This window comes from Acomys russatus, chromosome 5 (genome assembly GCF_903995435.1).
Source record: "Acomys russatus chromosome 5, mAcoRus1.1, whole genome shotgun sequence".
Classification (NCBI taxonomy): domain Eukaryota; kingdom Metazoa; phylum Chordata; class Mammalia; order Rodentia; family Muridae; genus Acomys; species Acomys russatus.
The window spans coordinates 31,682,847-31,696,716 of NC_067141.1; the positions used below are offsets into that span (position 1 = coordinate 31,682,847).

Here is a 13,870-nt window from a genome sequence, read left to right on the forward strand (position 1 = left end):
TATGTAGCCTTGAGCAGGGCCATGCTCCCCCCTCCGCCCCGCCCCGCACTGCCCGCCCCCCTCCCGTGGCAGGTAAGCAATTGACATCACAGGTAGGTGGACTAAAGAACTCTTAACACTTTGTGTGTAGGCACATTCATACCACAGCACATGTGCAGGCCAGAAGACAACTTTATCTCCTGCCGCCAAATGGGATCAGGTGACCAAATTCAAGTTGTTAGGCCTTCCGGCTACTACCCACTGAGCCATCTTGCTGGCCTGAGATGGGTATTATTCAATTTGACAAACCTCAATTGGCTAAATATGGGCATGAGTTCCCACAGCTGGCTTAAAACAGAACCAGACCGAGGCTGGCGGTGGTGCACACCTGTAATCCCAGCACTTGGGAGGCAGAGGCAAGTGGATCTCTGTGAGTTCGAGGCCAGCCTGGTCTACAAAGCGAGTCCAGGACAGTCAAGGCTACACAGAGAAACCCTGTCTCGAAAAACAAACAAAACCAAAACCAGAACCAGACTTCACGTCATGGATATAACCTGCTAGTGCCTTAAATCGCCTTTCTACACTGAGGAGGTCATGCATGTGAGCTGTATGTGTGTTGTCTCCAGGCACCAGTCACCTGCCTTTCAGCTGGTCAGGGCACAGGCAGTGAATGCTCTAGAGAGACCTGGGGTTGCCGTGACTGCAGCTTCTAAACTGTACAGGAGCCTCAAAACACGAGTCCATTTCTTCTGGGGATCCACTGCCCATGTAATTTCTGAAGACTCAAGTCGTTGATCTGGTGCAGAGAAAAGCCTTCCTGCCACTCTGCTGTACATTGGTATGCAAGTGCTAGGGCAGGAAGGAGGCACTCAGGGAAGCAGCCCAGCTGAGGGAACTTGTGTGGAGCACAGGTGATGAACTGCCTGACAAGAGACAGGTCATGTTCACCATAACCAGGGCTAAAGTCCCAAAGATGAGGCGGCAGTGTATGACTTCCATGGGTTTTATTAGCTTTCTCTCACACACTGACTGGGCATAGGAGGCCTTCCAGAGGAACAGGCCTGGAGTCTTGAAACCAAATGGGTATACACATTTGGAGGCTGGGTTGTACTCAGGAAAAGCCTTATCACTGACATCCAGAGCTGGTTGGAGTGGGGTGGACACAACCTGTGGGACTCCTCTCCCTGAGGAGGGAAAAATCGGTGCTGGTGGGGCATGTGAACCGCCCAGCCAGACACTATCTTCATAGAACAGGTCTGGAGGTGTCCTGCCCCACACAGAGGACAAGCTAGGCTGGGGTGTTTGAGGGGGCAGGTGACCATCTGAAGGCAAGAGGAAGTAACGAACAGGGAAAAGAACTGAGGAGGAAAAAGCAGTCATGCTCCCTGCGTCTGCAAGACCTCCAGGATGGCACGGAAGATGGCAGCAACTGCTACTGCTCCAGGGTCTGGCTGATCTAGTCGTGCAGAGCTGATGTAACTAGCTCTTCCAGCACCAGCTTCCATGTTCTTGGTGGCCTCGGCTGCAGCTTCAGCACTCTGAGGAAGTGTGGGAGTAGGCTCCAGAACATGACACTAGGTCTTTCTGTTCCCACTGAGCCCTGAAATCTGAGCCTGGACCCTTTGTCCCTTCCTGCCAGCAATCTCTGTACCATCACCCAGTGGAAAGGTCACCTCTTACCTGCTTCTAGTGAGGAAAGGGGCCCATATTTGCTGAGCCTAAGCCCTGGTACTAGGCTAGCCTCAGTGTGTCTTCCTAGCCACATAAGCACTTTGAGATAGGTGCTCACCCTTATTTTATGCAGGTGGAAAAAAATGACATTAACTTAAAGTCACCTAGAGATTGGAGCTTGGTGGCTCTTTGATTGTCCAGCTCAGTCTCACTCACCTTGACTGCTTTAGTCAGGACTGGAAGGAGACTGGACCCCGGGCTCTTCCAGGCTTGGAGCTCCTGTCCTGCTGCCCACAGAGCGTCCAGCTGGACAAGGTCAGAGAGAGGAGGTTGAGAAGGAGCCCTGACACTGAGGGTAGCTTTAGGGATTGTCGTCTCAAAAGGAGTGGGGGGGGGTTGGCACATGGATGGCTACACCCTGAGTACATACCATTGTCCTGTCTCCTGGTGCAGCCTTTCCATACCTGACAGAATGAGCAAGGTGGTTACTTTGGGTGTGAGGAAAGGGCCTGGCTGGGAGCATGTGATGTCTATCAGCCACCCCTCGTATTAAGCCATGGGGCCCTGGCTCACTTCTGCATGGCCTCTAGGCCGACATCCATGGCAGCAGACCAGGCTGGGAGGTCAGTCTTGGCCTTGAGAGGTTGAGCAGCTGCAGTCAGGAACAGGCCATAGAGCTGGGGAGGACCCAAAGGCTGAGTACAGGGAGCTGGCCAGCACCCAGCCAAACTTGCACCCCTCCCCATCGGTCTGTCCCTCCAGCGCCTGCTTCTACTCACCGCCCCAGATGAGCCTCCCATCCTCTCCAGCAGCAGGACAGACAGTTTGGAGAGTACCTGGGCAGGGCTGGCTAGAGCTGGGCCCTCCTTTAGCCAGTCCTGTATAGCTGCAGGTAGAGAGACAGGTGGCCTTTCAGAGGCCCTGTCCACTTCCTTCTCCCTGGTCTCTGCCAGTGTTTTCCTGATTGGTTGATTGGTCTTTTTAAAATTGTTGTTTGTTTGATTTTTTTTTTTTTTTTTTTTTGAGGCAGGGTTTCTCTGGGTAGTGTTTGCTGTCCTGAGCTTGCTTTGTAGACCAGGCTGGCCTTGAACTCACAGAGATTGGCCTGCCTCTGCCTCCCCAAGTGCTGGGATTACAGGCTTCTGATTGGTCCCATTTACTGAGGGGCATGCTTTCTGCCTACTTGGTTTCTTTTCTTTCCCATCACCCTAGGTTGGCCTGGAAATTCTCATGAGTCACCACTGCCTGGGTTTGTTTACTTTTATAACCATGGAGACAGAAGTGCTGCTTGGCTTGAGTTAGGTGCTGAATGCATCCTCTTTCCTCCTCCCCTCCCCTCTGTTTTTCAAGACAGCATTTCTCTGTGTAGCTCTTTGCTGTCCTGGACTCACTCTGTAGACCAGGCTAGTCTTGAACTAGGAGACCCACCTGCCTCTGCCTCCTGAGCACTGGGATTAAAGGCGTGCGCCACCACTGCCGAGTTAAAAACATCTTTCTTTCTTTCTCTTTTTTCCCCCCAAGACAGGGTTTCTCTGTGTAGCCTTGGCTGTCCTGAACTCGCTTTGTAGAACAGGCTGGCCTTGAACTCACAGAGATCTGCCTGCCTCTGCCTCCTGAGTGCTAGAATTAAAGGCATGTGCCACCATGCCCAGCAAATGCATCTTTCTTAAACAGCTTGACAACCAAGGCTTTCTGGAGGTGTGGGCAACTGAGGGTGCTAATGACAGGACAGTGGAGTTTCTTCCCATTTGTAGTGTGGGAAACTCCTTTCTTTTAGGAAAACAAGGTGAGGGGTGTGCCATGGTATGGCAAATGGCCTTACTTGGTGAAGGGAGGCAGCAACTTCATGAAAGCTCCTAAATGTTCTGGAAATTGTTTCATGGAATGTCCAAATCTAAGAGCTAGTATGCCCCATTATCCCCTGAGCACCCCAAAGAGGCCAACCTTTGGCAGCACGGCTATGGGTAGTGCCACAATCCCCATCACCAGCAGCCCTGTCCAAGGCATTGAGGTGCTCCTCCAGTCCGGCGAGGGTGCTGCATACCCGCTCCAGGACAAGCATCATCTGCTTTGATGCTACACCTAGACAGGGAGGACAGTGGGCAGAGGCCCAGTCAGACCCTCTCTTAGCCACCCTTAACCAGTGTGGGAGGTTTGAGTACCAGGGTTCCTGTACACCACACTCAAGCCAAAGTCTTGACCACCATGGATGCTTGCCCCTCCTCGTCATCAGGGCCCAGTACCTCCTGCTTCAGTGGCTTCAGGGGCTTCTGGAGGCTCTGTGGGAGCTGCCCGGATCCGCTTCCTCCCAGTCACGGAGACCTTGGCCATGTGAGGCCAGGCTGCTGCAGTAGTGTCAGCATCTAGAGGCAGCCACAGAACTTTTCAGACAGGATTAAGTGGGGACTGGACTCCTGGCCCTAAAGACTGGTTCCCTAAGCTGTCTTCAAGAGAGAGGTCCAAACCAATAAGGATATACTGAGTGTGTACTACATGCTGGGGATAGAGGCATGCCCTGGGGAGAGGGTAAGGCAGATGTGAGGAAGCCCCTAACACCAACTTTCCAGAGCTGGGTGAGAGCTGAAGGCCAAAAAATTAGAAGCAGCCTCTTCACAGGTCTGGAGCCCAGACTGTCACCATCAGCCCTATGTGGTCTCTACGATAGAGCCTGTGGATGGATGATGCTTCCTCCTAGCAATGCCTCGAGGATCCAGGTCTCACCTATCAGCTTCAGCAGGGGTTCATCCACAAGCATCAAGGAAAGGGAGACACCAGACATCTCTAGCGCTGACATGAAGGTACCCACCAGGGCACGGGCAACCTTCACCCCACGGCCCTCTGCAATGCCAAGCACAGAAGCCTGTGAATGGGGAAGGGAACCACCCAGAGCATCTTAAAAAGAAACCAAATAGCAAAACAAGGGCCTAGAAGGTTGAGGCCCTCGATGAGTAGGAAGATGGCCTGATTTTCTCAGAGCATCCTTCAATGACAGGCCATTACCACACTCCTTGGCTGTATCCCCTCTTGAGGGACTGATGGGTAGCAGCTCTCGTTTACTGAGTTCTCAGAAGGCACCAGGCTTACATATACTTTATCTCGTTTAACTCTCATAACCACGCTATAAGGCAGGCATTGCTGTTATTACTTCCAGAGTCCGGACCCAGCAAGTAAGTGGCAAAACTGACAATTTAACCCAAGCTTGTGTGGCTGCTCAGCTGATGTTCTGGGCCATGGTAGGACACTGCCTCAGCTGCTTTTCTTATGCCCTGATTCGAACCAGGTTCAAAGGGCTAAGGGAACTCTCATGGAGACAGAGGCAGGAGGATATCTGTGACTTTAAGGCCAATCAGGTCTATATAGTAAATTCAGGCCAGCCAGGGCTACATAATAAGACTTTGTTTCAAAAAGCAAAGAGCCCAGCCCAGCGTGGTGGCGCATGCCTTTAATCCCACCACTCGGGAGGCAGAGGCAGGTGGATTGCTGTGAGTCTGAGGCCAGTTTGGTCTACAAAGCGAGTCCAGGACAGTCAAGGCTAAACAGAGAAACCGTGTCTCAAAAAACCAAAACCAACCAACCAAACAACCAAACAAAGGGCTAAGGGTCCTCTTGTAGTTGGGCTCACCCAGCAAGCGTATGGCAGCGTCAGCTATAATGCCCAGTTCCAGGAAAGACAGGCCGCCCAGATTGTTGACTATCAGCACCACAGAAGAGCCTGTCAATAGAAGTGACACCCTCAGTGATACTTTTGGTGGCTTCTGTGCAAAGGGGCAGGATGGGCTTGGAGACTGGGGACAACAGGCTACTCACCTGACTGTACAGGCACATGGGATACATTGGAGGGGTTTGTCATGTGGTCAAGCATGAGAGTGACAATCTGATCAACGGGTGCCATCTGTCAGAAGAAGCACAGGTGAGCTGCATCTGGCGGGCCTTGCAGCTTGCTGGGCTGAGCAGGGAGTCTACTCACCTTTACCCGATGAACACCAGCTTCCCCGTGGATCCCTGTGGAGAGATGTGCTCATTACTGCTTGGCTCATGGCCCATTGATTCTCCTGTCATGTTTTTATCAAGGACACACAAAGTATTCAGCACTAGGCTAGACACAAAGAATAATGAAAACAGGCAGGAGAGCTAGCTGGGAAGTCACAGAGGCCTAGGACACTAATGCCTACTGTGTTAGAAACACATAGGAGAAGTGGAACATGTCAGTTACAAAGTATCCTTTGGACCAAAAGGGCTATACATTGGGGTTGGAGCAGGAGAACATGCTCCATGGCATAGGTAAAAGTGAGGTAGCAGGATATGGCACTCTATGTTTCCAGAGCCTGGGGACAGATGGCAAAGTAGTTGATCTAGGCTGCGCCTCAAGTGCACACTTGAGTCCGGAGACCACCTTGGGGACATCAACTATGCAGAAAGGACCAGGTAGACAACTCCAGGACCTTAGAGGTGGGGGGCAAAACCCAAGGCAAAGAACAGGCATGGCACGGGCCAGGTGCCCACAGGCTTACCCAGGCCTAGTTCCACTTCATCAGCTGCAAGCTCAAAGGTGGGTTTGGAGCCAGGGACACTGCAGGAAGACAAGCTTACCCCCAGGGTACCTAGGAAAAATGTAGCATGGAAGAGATGGTGGTTCTGCTATTGGTAGCAGGTGCCAGGATGACAGCAGTGCTATGGATGCCCTAGGCATAAGCATCCTCTTCTCTAAGCAGGCTGCCCAACTCTCCATCTTAGTGAGAAAGAGAGTCTAAACTCTGGTACCCAAGGCTGCCAGGCTCCAGGGCCTCTAAATGGACATTCCCCCCAGCTCTTGGGCAATAACATGGAAAGGTTCCTGGTGCAGCTATTAGGAGCTTGCTCTGAGTCCCCAGGTCCGCCACAATCCTCCCATCCCTGAGGCTGGCACTCACCCATGGCCTTGGCAATCATGCTCACACGCTTTGTGATCTCCTCCAGCCCCAAACCTTCCTCAGCCAGAGCACCTGCCACCTGTAGCCACCCAGAGAGGGGTGTGTGTGAGTGATGGATGGAGGAGCTGCTGGGATCAGTGGGAGCGGAACAGAGGCTGGGAAGAACTTTCTTGTTGGGAGGGAGAATCTCAGGATTTCTACACTAGCTCTGGCCCATCACATTTAAGATAGAAGAATGTCCTCTCTTTAGTCATAACACACCTGCTGAAGTCTTCAAGAGTTTTGGTTTGGGGATGGGGTGGCTCCATGGTAGAAGGCTTGCCTAGCATGCATAAAGCCCATCCCCAGAAAAACATGTATGTATTGTCATTCACTCTATCTCCTGCTCCTTTCCTCCCTTTCCTCTCCACTCGCTCTCTCCCTCCCTCTCTCCCTCCCTCTCTAGTCTAGTGGAGCTGGAATGGACTTTAAAAAGAGAGAAATGGGCCTAGAAAAGGAAAGCTATTTGTTTAATGTCACACAGCCCATTGCTGACCAGTTCCTTAATTCTTAGACCTTTCTCCTGTAGCTTGATTTATTCTTATTTCATTCACTCATCCACCCTCCCACTCAGTTTTCACAAGAATCCACTGATCTGGAAAGGAAGGAGGATCACTGAATAACAGTCCTGCTTTCAAGGACCTCAGAGTCTGAGGAAGAGAAGCAGAGACACACACTGAGGATTCCTACAAGGTGGTACGCGTATGGGGAGGCTTCTTGGCAGCTCGGGAGTCAGGGGAGATCAGAGTACCACACAGAGCACCAGCCACCTCTATAGACTGCCAGAAGTGAGCTATGCCACAGAAGGCTGGTCAAGGAAAGGATTTTGTAGGGCAAAGATGTGGCATATGTAAAGCCACAGGGATGAGCTCCAGCCCAGCAAGTGAGGGAGGGACCTGATGTTTATGGAGGGTAAGAGGAAGGGAAGAATGCTGGGCAGTGAAGGCAGGAGTTAATGAGGTGGGACAGGAGTGCGGTGGAGGCAGGTCAGTGGATTCTCACAGAGAAGATCCAGGTTTGGTTCTCAGCACAAACATGGCAGCTCATAACTGTCTGTAATTTCAGTTCCAGGGGATCCAACACCCTTTTCTGGCCTCCCCTGGAATGGGAGTTACAGACAGTCATGACCTACCAGATAATTGATGGGAATTGAATCCAGGTTCTCTGCAAGAGCAGCCAGTGCTCTTAACTGCTGAACCATCTCTCCAGCCCTCAAATAAATAAAAAGAGTGTGATGGGCACCCCCAGCCAAGAGGCTTGAGCTGACTGTGGAAAGCCCATGGTGTCCTCAGTGAGATGAAAATTGGGCATATATACTGCTGTTGTTGTTTTGACACAAGGTTCGACTATGTTGTCCAAGCTAGCCTCAAACTCAAAACCCTCCAGTCAGCCAGGCACAGTGGCTCATGTCTATAATCCAGCACTCAGGAGACAGAGGCAGGCAGATCTCTGTGAGTTCGAGGCCAGCCTAGTGTACAAAGTGAGCCCACAACAGCCAGGGCTATTACACAGAGAAACCCTGTCTCGAAAAAACAAAACAAAAACCAAATTAAATAAACAAACAATCCTCCAATCTCAGCCTTCTGCATCTTAAAAAGACACCTCTGGGGGCAGTATGAGCAACTGTCTGACAAGGCAGGAGCACAGGAAGCAAACAGGGGAGCCCAGTGAGGAGGTGAGTGCAGCTTATGACCCAAGGTGAAGGTAGTTAGGGCAGGGTATGAGGAGGCCCTGTGCTGTACTGGAAAGAGTGCTAGGAAGGGGAACTGACCAGGTGTGGAGAATGCCTGCACTCTGGGCTTAACAGCAGAGGTAATGGTAGGGCCTTGGTGAGTTAGGGCAGACAAATGGCCAGAGCCTCAGTGTTCCAGGGTGCGGAGGCTAACCTTATGGATAAGCACTGTGCCACACAGGCCACGCCGGCCAGCCTTTTTCAGGACAGTGAAGGCGCTGTCATCTCCAATCACCACCATCTCTACAGAGATGCCCTCGGCCTTGGCCTGCTCCATGGCAAATCCGAAGTTGAGCCGATCCCCAGTGTAGTTCTTCACAATGAGGAGGGTGCCCGCTGCAGGAGCAGTAGCATTGTGTCATTAAGCCTCACCCTTGCTCACCCCCAGAGTGCCCAGCCACAGCATTCTCTCCCACATGCAAGCCTGACCTGTGCCTGCCTGGGCCACAGCTCTAATGGCCGCAAGGATGCTGCCCACAGCTGGAGAGGCGAACACGGATCCTGCAATGACCCCGGTCAGCATTCCCTTCCCGATAAAACCTGGAGATGGAGAGAAGCAAAAATGCTGGGTAGAATATAGGCCTGTTCTCCCTGGGGCTTCCCACAGGTGTGAGCTCCATGTTTGGGTAAAGCCCCTACTGTGTGCTTGTGCTACGTTAGCGATAGCACCGGCACCATCTTAGGGGGCTTCCCCTGACCTCACACCCTGAAGAACTCTATCCACTCCCACCATTTCTTGTGCTTCCTTTTTCACATAAAGCTTTTGAAAAAAAGATTTCTTTTATTTGAGTGTTTTGTAAATGTGTGTATGTGTGTGTCTAGTGCCTGTGGAAGTCAAAAGAGGGCAGTGGGTCCTCAGAAACTGGAGTTACAAGTGACTATGAGCTCCTATGGAGGTTCTGGGAACTGAACCTGGGGCTTCTTTCTCGCAAGAACAAGTGCTTTTAAGCGCTGAGTCGTTGTTTATTCTGTTGTCTGTTACAACTCTTTAGGTTCTCTGAACTGTTCTTAATTATATCTGTCTTCCCAGAGAGGGGCATTAAAGTTCTATAGAGGCAGGGTTCACACACGTGCTCTGTACAGGGAGGCTCTGTAGAATAGAGTAAGCTCACTAATATGTGCTGAATGAATAAACAGAATACTGAGGGTAGACAGGAATGGTGCAAATGACACAAAGTCTGAAACCTGCTGTAGGGGTTCCTTATGAGGCCTCATATCCCTGGCATCAAACAGGAAACCAGCCAGGGTGGTTCTGGTGTGGAAAGGGCTTGGCAGGAATGCAGAAGAGGGGTCCTGATTTGCGCTTGCAGAGTCAGAAAAGCTTCATGGAGGTACTGGGTCAGCTGAACTGGAAAACCAGGCCAGGAAGACTTTTGAAATCACCAGCTCTTGAGGCTGGGAGAGCCTCAGAGGTTTTCTCAATCAACCCTGCTGCGTTCCTAGAGCTGTAAGAGTCCAGGTGCAGAGACAGGCTGTGACTGGCCCTGGGGCAGCTGAAGGAGTGGGAGGATGGAGACTGCGCCCATTCCTAACCCTGACCTCATCATGGTCTGTCTAGTAACTTGCATTGAGAATCTCTAAGGACCCTACTTTACTTGGGCCAGCGTCCCTCACAAGCAACACAAAAGACTCACCGGCATGGGCAGGCTCATGGCCTGAGCCTCCACCTGACAGAAGTGCCACCCGGCCTTTGAGGCTGTCAAGGTCAGAACGCAGGGCTACACGGTGTCCTTGCAGGAGCTGCAGGTTAGGGTTACAGGCAACTAACCCAGCAAGGGCATCATCAGCACACCCTTCCACAGAATTTACCAGCTTCTTGGAGGTCTGTGGAGTAAGAGCAAGAAAGAAGAGGTTCAGAGTGTGGTCAGCAGGGACCACCCCCCCATACTGCCCAGCAACATGAGTGTGCCAAATTTCCCCAGGAATCTCATGCCAGGGAGAAGGAATTACAGAAGCCACCTAGGAATTATAAGGCCACAATGTGTCATTACCAGGTGGATGTGCCTGTGACTTTTCAACCTTTAACTTTTTATTCAGTGCTTAACTTATAAGCCTTTTGCACCATGGTTTTTATGTATCCTGAAAAACACTTTTGATGTAAAGCAAATAGGGGAGCTGGTGTTTTCACTAGAAAAAAATGAAATAGGGGGCCCTGCCTGTTTCTGTTAGAGGAGGAAGTTTCAGGCTAAGGCTCCTGTAATGGGGGAGATCCTGAGCAGGCCCCACACCCACAAGGAGATGCTACGACTGGGCCTCATGTGCTCCAGGTGGACCTCTCATGCAGGGTGGCAGGGCCCTGCGCTACACCCTGCATCTTCACAGAGAGTAGAATGCTATGCCTGTCCTTCATGGGAACACATATCATTTTTACATGTTATGTGAGACGGACACACACACACGTGCATGGTAGCACAGAAGGACAGGACCTCAGTCTCCCGAAGGGACCTGGGAAGTAGAAGACATGTAGGCCATTGGGAAGTGGGGGGTATTCTGGGCAGAAAGGAGTACAAGCCGAGAATTGAAGGTGTGTGATGGGATAGTAGCTCCAGAAGCATCAGTCACCCAAGCAACTGGACTGGAGGAATAGGTAGGCGGGGCCTCACAAGCCACAGGGGTCAAAGCCTCAGCTCTGCCAGCCTCACTAACTGGACTCAGCTACGCATGCTCAATAGGCCAATTAAAGAAGCAACAATAAAAAGCAGACAAAGGACTTTCATCTTTCTATCTATTTATAGCTTAGGTTTTATCATAATTTATGTCTATTGAGTTATTAACTTATCAAAGCATTTATTATTTACCAGTTTATCAGTGTGTCCTCATTGGGAAGAGGAGCAAATAAAGAAGTCCCGGGACACTCTGCTGTGTGTGAGTCCATCTTCAGGGCACTGACATGAAGCTTAGGTTTAAATACAGAGCAAGAGGTACATACTATCTAGCAGCTGTGGCTGGGTGTGGTGGCACAGGACTCTAATCCCAGCACTTGGAGGTAGAGGCTGGAGGGTTGGGAGTTGAAGGTTAGGATCGGCTACACATAAAAGTTGGAGACCAGGCTGAGTTACAAGAGACCCATGTATTCCAAACTGACACAGGAAAACTGAAACAAGCCAGGACCCATCACTCTCTGCTCTAGTTTTTCTTGTAAGGCAGTCTGAAACATTCTCAGAACTGTGTGAAATATCCTCGGGATGTTTCTCCTGGCTAGCACCAGAGCTTCTGGGCTTTACCTTCCCCCAGCATGAGATCCCTGGGGAAACTGCAATTTCTTGGGAGAGGGAGGCACACTGTTTGAAGAGGTTGACCGCAAACAGGCAGGGGAAGCGAATGTCTCTTTAGAATGTCTTCATTCTTGCCAGGGCAGTTGCACTGTGAGCTATGGACCCAGGCAGGAGGCGGCAGTGCAAAGGCTGGCCCAAGGACTCCGAGCCTCTGGGTTCAGCTGAGTCTTTACAAGGTGTGCAGACAGGAGCTAAGTGGGACCAGAGCAATTGTGGGCTCAGGCTCTTTAGTCAATTGGACCTGTACCAAATACCACTCCTGTCTTTCATTAGCTATGAGAGAACTCCCAGAAGAAAACATCTGTTCTGGGCTCAATTCTTCCTCTGGGGAACAGTGATTTACTAAAGGATGGCTTGTACCAGTGGTAAGGAAGAAGCTCACTAAAAATGAGCTCTAAAAAAATAAAATAAAATAAAATAAAAAAATAAATAAAGGGCTCTAGTCTTTCATGTGAACAGGCTTTGAAAAAGCTGGAGCTAGCTAAACAACTCTAGTGGGCTGGGATGCAGCCCTGCCTTTGTCCTCAGGAGGCAGGAAGAGAGAACCTCAAAGTGGATCCGGAGGAGACTGCTGGCGCCACCTAGTGGTCCGCAGCTGACCCAAGTCCCGGCAAAGCACTTCCTGTCTCCTTTCTGAGCCTGCCATTACTCAGCAGGGACCTTTATGCAAAATGCTGCGCAGACGTCTCCCGGTCAGAGTTTCCTTCATTTAACAAAGGCTAAGGCCATAAAACCTGCTTAAGGATGAAGGTAGTAGCCCTAGACCATAGGCAGCAAGCCCAGTAAGAGGAGCTCCATCTCTTTTCTTTTTTGATTTTTCCAGACGAAACACGGTTTCTCTGTGTAGCCTTGGCTGTGCTGGACTCACTTTGTAGACCAGGCTCGCCTCGAACTCACAGCGATCCGCCTGCCACCGCCTGGCAGATGAGCTGCATTTCTTTTTTCTTTCTTTCTTTCTTTCTTTTTTTTTTTTTTTTCTTTTTCTTGTCTCTTTGTGTTACCCTTCACTGTCCTGAACTCACTTTGTAGACCAGGCTGGCCTCGAACTCACAGCGATCCGCCTGCCTCTGCCTCCCGAGTGCTGGGATTACAGGCATGCACCACCATGCCCGGCTGAGCTGCATTTCTTAAGTACCAAGAACCAGCGCTATTTCTGTGAGCTTATGAACATGACTAATTTAATTTTCCCAATAATGCTTTGGAGGTAAGATATGCACAAAGGAAAAAACGGAAGCACAGCAAATGACTGTTCAAAGTCACACAGCCAGCCAGCGCAGAGAACTGCCTGGTTTCTCCCAGCACATGTTGTTTTCCCGAGTGGCCGAAACAGATATAGGGTGCCAGAAAGGTACAGTGTGTGTGTGTGTGGGGGGGTGTGGGGCGGGGAATCACACCAGAGCCATGCCCGTTTCCCAGTAACCCATGGGGAAAGAAATGCAAGAAAAAGGAGCCACTATGTGAGGCCACTAGGATTTTGATCTGATCAACACCGCACAGCCACGTTGCAGCGTAGGAACACAGTGGTGGGGCTTAGGCCGAAGTCTGAGCCCGTATCTGTTCACGATCAGTTCTGAAGCAAAGCCTGGGGACATTGTGAGCCTCCCATACTGCAGGTTTCTGCTCCGGGAGCAGCCCACACACGCCTGAGGAACGAGGACCAGCTCATTCTTCCTGGCTCCCTCCTAGACGAGCAAAGTGACTTATTACACAGGCAACTAACGTGTTTTTCTGATCTAAAAGCATGACTGAGAGCCTAGCCATAGGGGTTTCAGAGTGCCTCACGTCAACCGCAGGCCTGGCTTGGCCTAGTGCTCGGGCCCACAAGCAAGGGAACACGCATCAAGGCAGGAGAAACAAGGTGTCTTCTGAAACCCAGGAGGCAGCAGCATCTCAGCTGGGGGATAAAGAGATCCTGGGTGCTCAGAGTGGGGAATCCCCACGGTCCTCCCTCTAGGGTGGCCCCCACAGACTCACCATGGTGGGGAAGCTCTGAAACAAGCTGAGAGCTCACACTTCAGTTCTGAGCTGCTGCAAAGTGGACGGTGCTGGTTGTTACCTGGTCTGAGGTAGAGGTAGCCTTGGCAGCGCCTGTAGGGGTGGTAAGGACTTGAGCTGTGCAAGACACAGGCAGCCAACTGATATAATCATGCCTCCGGTGCCTTACGAATTAGGGAGCTGCCCCAGACTTTGATCCAAGTCCAAACTCTAGTACGTGGGGTAGGGATGAGAGCGGTGTGGGGCAGACCAAGGTTCACACTCACACT

At 51.1% G+C, this 13,870-nt stretch overlaps 1 protein-coding gene across 2 annotated transcripts; it reads right to left on the bottom strand.

Moving 5' to 3' along the window:
• Window positions 1-1,271: 1,271 nt before the first annotated feature.
• Tkfc (triokinase and FMN cyclase) lies at window positions 1,272-13,811 on the bottom strand. Of its 2 annotated transcripts, none has more exons than XM_051146139.1 (17): window positions 13,581-13,811; window positions 9,966-10,155; window positions 8,761-8,871; window positions 8,486-8,667; window positions 6,561-6,639; window positions 6,162-6,251; window positions 5,618-5,652; window positions 5,458-5,542; window positions 5,273-5,362; window positions 4,372-4,488; window positions 3,894-4,013; window positions 3,595-3,732; window positions 2,430-2,536; window positions 2,224-2,327; window positions 2,081-2,114; window positions 1,867-1,956; window positions 1,272-1,517 (listed from the first exon to the last, which is right to left on the bottom strand). In XM_051146139.1, the coding sequence occupies exons 1-17, from the start codon at window positions 13,581-13,583 to the stop codon at window positions 1,356-1,358; spliced, it is 1,737 nt and encodes a 578-aa protein (XP_051002096.1). In that variant the 5' UTR covers window positions 13,584-13,811; the 3' UTR covers window positions 1,272-1,355. The 2 variants fall into 2 exon arrangements, with proteins under 2 accessions (XP_051002096.1, XP_051002097.1); XM_051146140.1 differs by lacking the exon at window positions 13,581-13,811 and adding an exon at window positions 11,130-11,272.
• Window positions 13,812-13,870: the final 59 nt, after the last annotated feature.

Coding starts and splice junctions, on each gene's coding strand:
- Tkfc (XM_051146139.1), bottom strand. Junction 3,733..3,893: donor TGAAGCCACTGAAGCAGGAG/GTACTGGGCCCT, acceptor CTCCCTGTCTAG/GTGTAGCATCAAAGCAGATG. Junction 2,328..2,429: donor TGGGAGGCTCATCTGGGGCG/GTGAGTAGAAGC, acceptor GGTCCTCCCCAG/CTCTATGGCCTGTTCCTGAC.